Source organism: Cricetulus griseus, chromosome 2 (genome assembly GCF_003668045.3).
Source record: "Cricetulus griseus strain 17A/GY chromosome 2, alternate assembly CriGri-PICRH-1.0, whole genome shotgun sequence".
Classification (NCBI taxonomy): domain Eukaryota; kingdom Metazoa; phylum Chordata; class Mammalia; order Rodentia; family Cricetidae; genus Cricetulus; species Cricetulus griseus.
This window is the reverse complement of record NC_048595.1, coordinates 274,783,291-274,796,292: the sequence shown is the minus strand read 5'-3', so window position 1 is coordinate 274,796,292 and position 13,002 is coordinate 274,783,291. Positions and strand designations below refer to the sequence as shown.

Sequence of the window (13,002 nt, the reverse complement as noted above, 5' to 3'; positions counted from 1 at the left end):
ATTTTTCCCCTAGGTTAGTACTAACCACAATGTTGAGCATGCTAAGATCAAGTATTATCCACAGCAGAGTTGGTATTCCAGTATGTGGATGGATATTTTTGTTTCTTGAAAAGATTTCTGCAAATTTGAATCTGTCTTTGTACCTGTTGGGGTATTAGCTAGAGCTATATAGGAAGAGTAACAAGTCTCTTAGAATGTAAAAACCAACTGTAGATCTAAATACCACTAAGGAAATCCACAATGAACAAAGAATTTTGCATGCTAGCCTATTGTAGGAAGCTATAAAAAAGAACCCCTAGAAATGCTTTCTTCCCAGAATGATATGGGATCTAAAATTTTAGCCTTGCTATGATGAAAGAGATCATCATCCCATTCACTGAGTTGTTCAGTAGAAGTCTATGGTCTTTGTGATTTATTATGTGCTATAATTTTCTAAGCAAAATGAGATTGCAGAACATTGGGTTGGTTTCTTCTCTTCTATCTAAGACTTTTTCATTTATTTAGTTTCATGGAAGTAGATGGCCCCAGATACCATTTCAAATCTCTCTGTGAAATCCTTCAGGAAACAAATGCTAATCTTATTCCATAGTCTCCAGTTTTCATTATGCAACAGTGCCTTTAAGAAACCAGTTGACATGCAGACTCCACATTAGTACAGAGTCATGATCCTGGGAAGAACAGACCAGATCTGTAGACAACAGTTGGTGAACTGAGCTCAGTCTGTGTAAAGTTGAAATTTCTGAGGCACTCATGTGCCAGCATTGTAAAAATAGAGTGGAAACTTGCAAGGAAGCATTCTATTCTCAGTTGTGCTTATTTTAGCAAGTGTAGAGGAGTGTTTGCACACGTATATTGTAGATGATGTCATGTTAGCAGATTATGCATGAAGCATGATTGTCCTAATATGCTGGTATGTTTTTAGCGATGTTCCTTGATTGGAGGCTATACAATGCCCAAAACTAGTAGGTCCAGGTCTATTTCTTCAGGCTTATATAAACCTATTGGAACATGTGTACACTACATCTGTAAATATGTAATTCCATCTAGAATGACATTTTGTTTGCAGTGATAAATCTGTTATATGATTGTCTCAAGTATTTGCTGTATAAACTTTTCAAGGTTCATAGAAGTCAAGATGAATAATTGGGAAAGACCCTCATAAAAATTAAAGTCAGGCAATGACTAGCTTTTGGCTTGATGTATCACATAGTAAGAGTATTTGAAATTATAGTGATTGCCTTTTCTTCAAATAGGTACAAATCAAATGAAGATTATGTGTATGTCAGAGGGCGTGGACGCGGAAAGTACATCTGTGAAGAGTGTGGAATCCGCTGTAAGAAGCCAAGCATGCTCAAAAAACACATACGCACTCACACTGATGTCCGGCCTTATGTATGCAAATTATGTAATTTCGCTTTCAAAACGAAAGGTAAGAGCATGATTTTTGCTGAAGTTGTTGTTTTGGGGAGGGGGTGGAGGTTTCAGGATAACTTCTGGCTGCTTAGGATCCTGAATACTACTTTGTAACTCACTTTCACCAACTATAAAGAGTATTTTGTTTGTGAAAATATGACTGCCTGAGGTATACTTCCTCCTTCCTGTTCAGGATTAAAGGACGTATATGAGACTGTAAGTCTCCTTTTATGACTAATTAAGAGCTACAGACTTAGAGTCAGGCAGGTTGTCTCTGAAGGAAGTGGCTTAGAAGTGCCTGCATAGCCATTACTTCATGTGGGAAATTTATGTGGGCTAGAGAATATTTGCTCCAATATTGAAATTCTGCAGGGAGACAGTGGATAAGCAGGGAAAGCAACTGGGAAGAAAACATGTGCCCGTGGTCAGTTTCAAGGGTATAAATAATGTAAGGATCCACAGACTCCCCGGTGGGCCCCCTCCATCCACAGCTGCATTAATTATGCATAGAGATTTGAGAGCTCCTGCTCTGTGTATTCATCGACATGGAGACAAGTCTTACTCTCAGACCTCAACGGTTAATCTCATCCAACTCAGACCTGCCTTGAAATAACATTCTATCGTTTTCAAGTATCTGTTTCAGTAGCCTGATTTATACAAAGATATTTCACTTATGGTTGCTGCACTTTTATTTCTATTATTCTGCAATACGATGAAAATCTCCATGTTGAGTTGTCAGGTCTATCTAAGGCAGCTTGTAGACAGCCCCTCATCAACCCCACTTCATTTCCAGTGTCTTAACTTTAAATTTTAAAACAACTAACCTGCTCTGATGTTAACAATTAAAAGCAGATATGAATTATGATAATCTGGTAGGAAGATATATACCTATTTCAGTTATAGCCACAATCTTAAATTGTGCTTTTTTTGATGTTTAGTGTCTTCAAATATCTGGCGTTTGTTAGGAGAATATTTATGTGTCCATAATGCCTTATCTGAAGTCCAAGAAGGGAGAGGGAGAATATTAATTGTATTTCAAAAGAAATTAGCATGCTGCTCTTTAAATACCCTTTTTCCTTTAGCATGATCCAGCTTACTGATACATCCCTAGGAGGAAAGAAAATTAAAAGTGTGAATTTTTAGGACACTGCAATTTCACCAGTTGTTACAGAGGTTATGTCTTCACTGGACATGCGGGTTTGCTGTCAGTGGGGATGCATGGAACTGGATGGTGAAACAGTACATTTCTAGGTAGCTGATTAAATTTGGTTCTAAACCATGGTCTGGAATATCAACAGGAAGTGACATATATTTGAACATTAATGGATTTTCCTTGTCAGCCTTTGGAATCGTGCAGCTAGAGGTGTCAGAATTTGGGGGTGAGCAAAACATCCTAGGAAGCTCCACAGGATTCATCTCCTGCTGAAATAGCTTCTTTTTGGATTTTTGTTCTCTGAGCACAAGTGTAGTGTAAGGACCTAACCCTCCTCCTTGCCTGTACCAAGCTCCCAGCACTCTCTTGTTCTCTTTGCTCTAGCTGCTACCTCAGGCGCTCATGGCTCCTACAAATCAAAGCCCAGACAGATGTTTCCACTTCCAACTTCTAACTGCAAACCTACTCTGAAGATGCAAACCTACTGAGAGAAAGGGAGTCTAGAGCACAACTGAATGCCTTTTTGGAATATGAATATGTATATGAAGAGGCATACTAAAGTTGAAATACAGTTAGCTCTGTGTCTATGAGGGATTAATTCTAGGACCTCTCACAGATAACTTATATCCTCATACAAAGTGCTGTATTACTGATACACAACTCACATTCTTTTATTAAAGTATACTTTAATAATTTCTGGGTTATTTGGATACCTTATACAATGTAATTGCTGTAAAGTTTTCTAAAAATCATATTGCTTATGGAGTACTCAAGAAAACTTTGGCCAGGCAGTGGTGGCCCACACCTTTAATCCCAGAACTGGGGAGGCAGAGGTAAGCAGATCTCTGTGAGTTCGAGGCCAGCCTGGTCTACAGAGTGAGTTCCAGGATAGGCCCCAAAGCCACAGAGAAACCCTGTCTTAAAAAAGAAAGAAAGAAAGAAAGAAAGAAAGAAAGAAAGAAAGAAAGAAAGAAAGAAAGAAAGAAAGAAAGAACCTTGAACTTGTTCAATACAGATAATATGTTTTTCAGTTTTCTTTTAATATCCTTGGGGGATAGAGTCTACAGATGTAAAAAGTCATGGATACAGGGGACTATCTGTAAATTATCTTGCCACACTTAGCATTTGCACCCATATACATACCTTCCACACACAGTCTGTAACAGAAACAGATGAGTTTCATGAATTCATGGAAATTTAACAAAGTTTAATTCACTTATATCTTTAAGAATTAATAGAGTCAAAAAATTGGGATCCTTAAAAATTGTAAATAAGATGTTTTGATAGGAGCAACAAAGGTATGGAAATATTTGTATTGGAGGCATTAAACTAGTATATAGAGTTCCTAGATATATAAGCAACAAATTAATAATAATATAAGATAGTAGTTTTTAGAAAAAATGTTTTTTTAATTAATTTATTTATTTAATAGCTAGCATAGCTCTACTAAAGGAAAAAAATCCTTTGCTCAGATTGTTTCCACCCAGGCTGCTGGGAGCCTGCACTTGGTAATCAGGTGCATACCGATACATTTGCTACTACATTGTCAAGATGATAATAGAAAAATAACTTGATAATTTAATCAGAATGAAAGAATAGGCTCTATACATCTGAATTGATCCCTGAGTCTCTTTTTAATAAGTTTTATGACATAGAAAAATGTACATACCCAAGTTAGTTCATCACACACGTTTTTGCATCAGTCACCACAGTATGATAGCCAGTTAATTCTCTTTGTTTTCTTGTTTGTGTTTTCTAGGAAACTTAACGAAACACATGAAATCTAAAGCACACATGAAAAAGTGTCTGGAGCTGGGTGTCTCAATGACATCAGTAGAGGACACAGAAACTGAAGAAGCAGGTGTGTAGCTTCCTGAGTTGACTGGCCTCTCTGGTGGGCTTTATGGCCCAGTGATTGCGTGTTACTTTTTAAAATACTCTTTGCATGAAATAAAGTGGCACATTGAATTGCTTGAAAACTACTAAGTAGAAATAAAAACATTTCAAGTGTAACTTGTTTTAGAGTTGGGAAGGCATTACTAGGAAATTAGTTGTATCTCAGACTGTGAAGGGATTTGTACGTGAGGAGGGTGAGGCTGTGATTTGTGTGCTTTTGGAAGAAATGAACACATTTTAATGTGTTAGTGTTCCTATTTAAAGGAAACCTAGTAGAAAAAAATATCCATGGTTAACCTCGATAGAAAATCTGAAGGTCAGCAAACCTCCTGAGGTACCCCTTTTTGCTGCTGCTTTTCTTCATCAGCAGTATTAGCCACATCCATTTGTTTAGCTTTTTCTAATGAGACCTTTCTGAAGTCTGAAATATGAGATCTGATTCTGGAGTTCTCGGGGAATGAAAACACAATAGGCAGGGGCAAGTAAGTGTCCAGGGGTAGTTCAGATGTGTGATTGTTTCAGAGGGTCCAGGGCCTAAAGAAAGTTCTGGAAAAGAGTGTTGGCCCAGATATGAATTCCTAGCATTGAAACTGGGATTTTAATCACTGTTATTGTTGGATTATTTCAGAAAACATGGAAGAATTGCACAAAACATCTGAGAAGCATAGCATGTCCAGCATTTCAACTGATCACCAATTCTCAGATGCTGAGGAATCTGATGGTGAAGATGGAGATGATAATGATGATGATGATGAAGATGATGATGACTTTGATGACCAGGGAGATTTGACACCCAAAACAAGATCAAGAAGTACCAGTCCTCAGCCTCCTAGGTTCTCCTCCTTGCCTGTCAATGTTGGCACTGTACCCCATGGAGTTCCTGCAGATAACTCTCTGGGACATTCTTCATTGATCAGCTATTTGGTTACTCTACCAAGTATTCAGGTTACTCAGCTTATGACATCCAGTGACTCGTGTGAAGATACCCAGATGACAGAGTATCAGAGGCTGTTCCAGAGCAAAAGTACAGACTCTGAACCAGACAAAGACAGGTTGGACATCCCAAGTTGCATGGATGAAGAGGCCATGTTGTCTTCGGAGCCAAGCTCCTCCCCAAGGGACTTCTCCCCCTCAAGCCACCATTCCTCACCAGGATATGATTCTTCACCCTGTCGAGATAATTCGCCAAAGAGGTATCTGATACCCAAAGGAGACTTGTCACCCAGAAGACATTTATCACCCAGAAGAGAATTGTCACCCATGAGGCATCTGTCACCAAGAAAGGAAGCTGCACTGAGGAGAGAGATGTCTCAAGGGGATGCTTCACCAAGAAGGCATTTGTCCCCAAGGAGGCCATTGTCTCCTGGAAAAGACATTGCGGCAAGAAGAGACCTCTCTCCCAGAAGAGAGAAAAGATATATGACTACCATCAGAGCACCATCTCCCAGAAGGGCTTTATATCATAACCCACCATTACCCATGGGACAGTATCTGCAAACAGAGCCAATTGTATTGGGGCCTCCTGTAAGTATGACTTGAGCTCTCTTTCCACCAAAACTGCAGGACACCTCCTATAGCATTAGTAGCAAGGCATTTATTATAATGTGATTATCTCTCGAGGGAACGAGACAGCCTTTTTAATACAAACATCAGGAAGATATTTTTATCACACACTATGTTGGTGATGTGGCTGTGGCATTATTCCAAGTATAATATTACATCAGATCAGGAGTGAACTTCCAGATGGGAAGAGGTGAAGCCTTCTGAATGTTTTCTAAGCTTAACTAATTAAAGGCAGGAACCAAAACTCTTAGGTGGAGCCCTGGTAATGGTATGCCTACAGAGTCAAACATGAGGACGCTCAAGTGTTAGTGATATGGACTCTGATCCAGTCCTCAGCCTTGATTTCCAAGATGGTTTTATTTTTAAATATACTCATTTCATTGTTCAACATGAATGCACATGAGAAAATGGTCAGGTCCTAGAAAAAGGCAGTGCAACACTCTAGTGCTCATGAGTTAAAGGCATAAAAGTTTCTGCATTTGTTGTTGTTGTTACCACCTGGTAGAGATGCTGAGTTAAAATGCAGGCCCAGAAAATGAGCAGTCAGAGAACTTGGAGAATATTCTGAGGCTTCTAGTTTTGCCCTCACTACAAACTAAGATGGCAGCAGTGGTGGCCACAGACCATATTGAAACTACAGGTTTAGTTTTAAAAAAAAAAAAAGGCCCGCTCTGTCTCATTCTGCAACATAGCCCAGCAGATCTTGTGTCTCTTTCCATGTGGGGAGAACTGTCAAAAGGCAGGCAGGACAGAGGCATGCTGTCTTCTGGGTTTGTTTGCTTTAAGAGTCGTCTCAGTTTCCGGATCTTTATTCCTGTCTGTATTCTCTTTGCTCTGGATTCTGTCTGACATAGCATGGTCTTTCTCAGTCATAGAAGCCACTGCCAACTTCTAGCTCTGTCTATCCCTACCCTTGTGGCCCATTCCCTCCCTCTCACCACCTATCATCTGGAATGGTAATCTCACACTGCCATTCTCAAACTTCAGGAAAGCTCCCAGCTTTCCTCCCTGTATCCTCCTCACTCTTTTTTTTTTTTTTAAACCGGGTACAAAGTTCATCTTGATGTTGCAATTCTGCAGAAACATGCCCAGCAGTTTGAACAGGACCAATTTCAAGCTAATAAATTAGCAAGCCAAGAAAAAGCACCACAGCTTTGTAAGTTTCTGTATCTTGTGTAGCATCAGTCTCGGCATCGTGAATGGGCAGCTGGAAATCCCTCTGGGTTAGCATCAAATGATTCCTCTGGTGGAGATATGGTGAATGCTGGCCAGGTGTACTAAATCAGTCCTGACCCATTATCCCTGAGGCTTTTGACACATCTTTTGGTCAAGTGGACCATAACTGGCCTGTATGAGATGGTAGAACTTTTTCGGGCAATCACATCATGAACACAGAGCCATTGGTTTAACATGCTGTTAATCTTGAGCAAAGGAATTAAGGAGTCAATTAACTAATTAATTAAAGGAATTAAACAATACAAGAATCCATCTAATTTTGGACCTATTACTGAAAAGTAGTTGGAAGAAATTTTCATCAGTTATTGAGTTTTTCCTAATTTTTGTGTGGTGTTTTATTTTGTTGTTTCCTTTTAAAATGTCTGGATATCTCACAGAGCCATTGAATGTTGTCACTGACACAGCCCTTTGGCTTGCTACCCAGTCCAGTTCTGTTGCTGTTGACTCATCAGCTTTGGGTGAGCAGGGAGACCTTTCATCTTTCTGTGAGGTGTGGACAAGATGCTCCTGTCAGAGCCAAATAGGCCTGACCGCTCTGACAGGTGTTTCTCTTGACTGCTCTCCCAGGTGAAAGCTTCAGCCTTTCTAATAATATACGAATACATCAAACTGGAATAGGACTAAACGTAGTCACTTCTCTATAATTCTGTTACCAGTACCTTTCTTTTGGCAAACGTTGATGGGGGCTTTATAGTGCAGTTGCTGTGGTGTAAGGAACCCTGACACTCACATAATTGGTTTAATCTGAATTTAGGGCCAGAGAGCAGATTTAGAGGGGGCAACATTTATGACTAGGATTCTTCCCCTAACTCCTTCAGATAGATGATAGAATTTAAAGGCATGTGTGTTTTATTTATTCAGTCACTGTGGTCATCGCTTCACTTTTGATCAATGATAGTCTGAATCTGAAATGTCTACCGAGAGCACGAGATTTTATTGGATTTAGGACACATGGAGTGTGTTCTAGTTCTAGAAGCTAATTCATCACTCCACTGTCAGCGTGGAATTGGGGATTTCAAGTAGCTTTGTGTAATGACACGTCTTTCCTGCTGTCTTCTGCTAACCCCTTCCTCAGCAAACTTGTAAGATCTGTACTCTCACGAGGTATATTCTGTAGATGGCACAAAGAGCAAATAGTAAAGTGGAAAAATACTCAAGTCAACTTTTATTTTAAACTTTAAATCTTTGATAACTATGGTTTACAAAGAATTCATTTTCTTTGAAGATTGCTCCCGCAAGCATTAGGATTCCTCTGACTTAACTGCGCTTGATGAAGACATGCTCTTTTTAAAACAGAGTGTAGGGACAGAGTTTATGTGTACACGGCATTTAGGGGATTCTTCTTGAGTTCTGAAATGTTCATCCATCCTAGCTTGTGAGATTCTGGTGTTCCCAGGGCTGGTGACTGGACCATTTCATCTGTGTTACAGAATAAACCATTTGTCTGTAGCTTGGATAAGATGTAGCCCAGAGCACAACAAAATCCCGGCATGGCACACATTAGCAGGCAAATGCATAATTTATAGTTCCTAAGCCAGGCTAAAACCTAAACAGAACTGGGTGAATCCTTAGTGGTAGGAGTCAGTCCTTGAATCTGAGAGCCAAGGCATCCTTGGGATGACTTACAACATTTTTAAAGATTGCTTTCCTCGATTACCACTATACTTGACAATTTTTAAATCTACCTTGAGTTCTCATAAACAGTGGAGTCCATTATTGATGAATCATACCAATTGAAAATCTGATACATTTACTAGAGTCTGATAATCTGGCAATCTGAGTTAAGTTCTGCTACAAAAACAAGTATAACAAATAGAGCCTTCATTTCGGGACTAAAACCATGATATATGGAATTCTGGGTCCAATTTCTAAAAACTTTTACTTAATGAATTTTCTTTATTTTATTTAGAAACAATCTTATTTCACATATCAATCCCAGTTCCCTCTGCCTTCCATCCTCCCATGCCTCCCACCCACCCCATCCCACCCCCACCCCCACCCCTATCCACTCTTTAGGGAGGTGAGATCTTACATGGGGGATCATCAAAGTCTGTCATATCATTTGGTCAAGAAGACATTTACATTATAAATATCAACAGAGGAACTGAGGCATAATCAATTGGATATAAATGATTATTAAACACACATGATAGTTAACTACTTGCTCCCTTTTAAACACTGCCATTTCTATAAGATTTGGCCTTGAACTAGGACTTGTAGAAACCTGCATTCTTTACTGGGCCTCTTCTTAGTAGGTATGCATTCTTGTAGGTCAGTGCCTTGCACAGTAGGGCCTCTCCTTAGTAGGGATGTCTTCCACTAGACCAGAGTTCAGCACAAAGGGACCTCTGCTGAGTAGAGATGTATTCCTGTAGGCCAATGCACTCATAGTAAAGGAGCTGGTTTGTGGTTTCTCATAAATACCCAATTGTCCTTTGTGTGGAAAAGTGTTTCCTAAAAGCCTATCACCAACTTGTCTTTTCTACCTAATCTCAGAAATATCTTTCAGCTCAGCCTAATACATACATAGTTAGTAATCCTATTTCCTTTTTTCATTTTAGTTTCAATCCCATCAATGTTGGCCAGTTGTTTTTTTGTTTTTTGTTTCCTTTGTTTTGTTTTGTTTGGTTTGGTTTGGTTTGGTTTTTTGCTTTGTTGTTTTCCTGGTGAATCCATTCTTTTCATTTGCTCTCATGAAAACAAACAAACAAACAAAAAACAGCGTGTAACTTTGTGCCTAGTGGGAAATACACTGGATGCTCTAGAACTTTGCTGTTTAAAAACAAAAGCCACTGTCCATAGGCTGGCAGCTTCATTAAAGAACTGGAAAAGATGGCTGAAAATCTTTTCAGTTTGGAGAAATTCTTCCTAGGTGTTGGACATCCTGGAAGGGGAAGGGGGAAAGAGGGAGGAGGTTTAGCACAAGAATGTGTTCACATCTGAACTCTGTGCTCTGTTTTCCTCTGTAGAATCTAAGGAGAGGATTACCTCAGGTTCCTTACTTCAGTCTCTACGGAGACCAAGAAGGTGCTTATGAACATCACGGCTCCAGCCTTTTCCCTGAGGGTCCTACTGACTATGTCTTCAGTCATCTTCCACTCCACTCTCAGCAGCAAGTCCGAGCTCCTATCCCCATGGTGCCAGTTGGTGGGATCCAGATGGTTCACTCCATGCCACCGGCCCTTTCCGGTTTACATCCTCCACCCACATTGCCTCTGCCCATGGAGGGCTCTGAGGAAAAGAAAGGAGCACCAGGGGAGGCCTTCACTAAGGATCCCTACACCCCTCCAAGGCGGCATGAGAAACAAGCCCCTCACGTTTTGCAGTCATCTGGTCTACATAGTTCACCCTCCTCCCCACGGCTATTGATGAAACAGAGTACATCAGAAGACAGCCTAAATGCCACAGAGAGGGAACAGGAAGAAAACATACAGACTTGTACAAAAGCCATCGCCTCACTTCGAATTGCCACAGAAGAGGCAGCTCTGCTTGGGGCCGATCAGCCCACATGGGTGCAGGAGCCCCATCAGAAACCCTTGGAAAGTGCACACATCAGCATTAGACACTTTAGCGGGCCTGAGCCAGGTCAGCCTTGTACCTCAGCCGCCCACCCTGACTTACATGATGGTGAAAAGGACAGTTTTGGTACATCACAGACTGCAATAGCTCACTCCACATTTTACAGCAAGAGCAGTGGGGATGAGAAGAAGGCGGATTTTCATAGCAGCAAGGAATTATCTTTAAGCACAGAGGAAGGCACTGAACCTTCATCAGAAAAGAATCAACTACATTGATCTGAGATGCATGGACACATTCATTTCCACATCCCCCCTTTTTTGTTTTTGTTTTTCTAGGAATAGAGGTAAGGGAGTTGATAGCATGCCTGTCCTAAGTTACAGTAGTTGGCTATTATAAATACTTTTGTTATTTTGAAAACAATTAGGGAAATTAACAAGTCATCTGGAGCCTGACCAAAACAAAATTTGAAATTAACCTATTGGGTCTGGTACTTTTAAAATTGTACAGATGTTTGTGCCTTTTCTTTACTTTGCTTATATTCTTATAAGCATTTTTTAGCAGTAATTTGTACATATTTTAGAATTTGTGTATCTGCTTTGTAATAAATGTAATTTCTTTCCTCTTTTGGACACTTGGATCTAATGGTGTAAAGCAAAACAGCATCAATATATATGTGAGGTTGCACTAAAACATATTTTTATATGATAAAAACTGAACAGCTTTTATGTACAGCTCTGATTCTGTAATACTAATATTTATTTTGTTTCATAAATTGTACATTTTTTCTTAATGTTGTGGATTGCTTTTCTATGTGAAGCATGGATTTCCTGTTGCGTAACTAGAACAGAAATGTCCATTGTAAGCAAGATATTTAAACTAGAATATCTTATTCTGCACTTATGCATTAGTTACAAAAAAAAAAGATAAAGGATGTATCAGTTGGTTCTTAACTTGTAAATTCTTTTTGTCTCGTTTGCTGGATTGACAATAACTTAAGTGCTGATTGTGATTTTAAATGGATAGTACCGTAAAGCATTAAAGTAAACAATGTGCTATTGTGAGTTTTTTCAAAGCTTTATAAATCAGTTATAAATAATATTAAAAGTATTTGGTCTTATGTGAACATGTTGATCTATATACTCATCTAAAAATATGGAAAAACATTCCGCCCCATGTAAATACGTACAAGTGCATCACTGGTACAGTTTTGTGTAACTCAGTTGGACACTAGGTTGCTACAGACCTACGCTAGGGTGTCTTTAAAAATTACAATGGCAAAGCACATGGGACTGTGTAGAATTTGGTTATCGGCCGGCCCGGTGGCTTGGTAGGCAGTGCTGTGCGCTGCCCATGGAAAAGACCTGGGCTTAAAAAATCTTGGTTCTTGGTGCACAGGAGAGTGACTGGAACTAAGGCTGCACGGAGGGATTGCACTTGGACTTGAGGGTTGGGTGTGGAAGTAGGGAAGGGAGGATGGAGACCTGCTCCCCAGCTCTTCCCATCAGCCTGTCCTTATGGTTACAGGGTTAACATCAGCATTAGGGGATGCCGCCTTGCCCTTTGTACAGGGAAAGAGTGTCACTCCTGGCTGTCTCAGGGGGAATGAAGAAGAGAAGCCTTCAAGAGAAAGCAACTCTTGGGAGGAGGAAGTTTTTTGTATATAACCTTCAGAATGGCTTTTGATCAGTGTTGAAGGTGGGAAGAGCCTTTGCAGGTCCAGAAGAGTGGAGCAGAGGGAGGGGTACAGCAACATGTGCACACGCATGCACATGTATGCGCATGCGCACACACAATCTGGGTTATCTTTGTGCTATATAGTGGATTATAATTCTGTGAAACCAAGTTTGTATATTGAATTACATTAAGGAGTGTTCTTTAAAAAGAGAAATAAATATACAATTACATGCTTGAGGTGTCTAGTTCTTGTGTGTGTGTGTGTGTGTGTGTGTGTGTGTGTGTGTGTGTGTGTGTGTTTTACAATTCATTTCTGATCTTGTTTCTTAGAGGAGTTTCATGCTATTAACCTACACTTGGTGACTTTAATTGCTGTGTACTTTCCATCCTGAGGCATGCCAACTGCAGATAGTCTTTAACAAGTGACAAGAAAGCTATTGGCTTCAATGGATCATCTGATTAGCATAGGTGGCAGGCAGTTTCTAGAGTGTGGTGCTGAGAAATGGGGTCATCCAAACAGAATTTTGAGCCTGGGGAGCATGCACTGT

General features: G+C 40.0%; 1 protein-coding gene across 3 annotated transcripts in view; it reads left to right on the top strand.

Moving 5' to 3' along the window:
* Positions 1-12,689, top strand: part of Hivep2 (HIVEP zinc finger 2) — a 74,752-nt gene extending 62,063 nt beyond the window's left edge. For all 3 annotated transcript variants that reach the window (XM_035440379.1, XM_035440381.1, XM_035440380.1), the window contains 4 exons: positions 1,254-1,429; positions 4,326-4,427; positions 5,091-5,986; positions 10,231-12,689. In XM_035440379.1, coding sequence (XP_035296270.1) covers positions 1,254-1,429; positions 4,326-4,427; positions 5,091-5,986; positions 10,231-11,055 — 1,999 coding nt within the window. In that variant the 3' untranslated portion in view covers positions 11,056-12,689. The remainder of the gene's footprint in view (positions 1-1,253; positions 1,430-4,325; positions 4,428-5,090; positions 5,987-10,230) is intronic.
* The last annotated feature ends 313 nt before the right edge of the window (positions 12,690-13,002 follow it).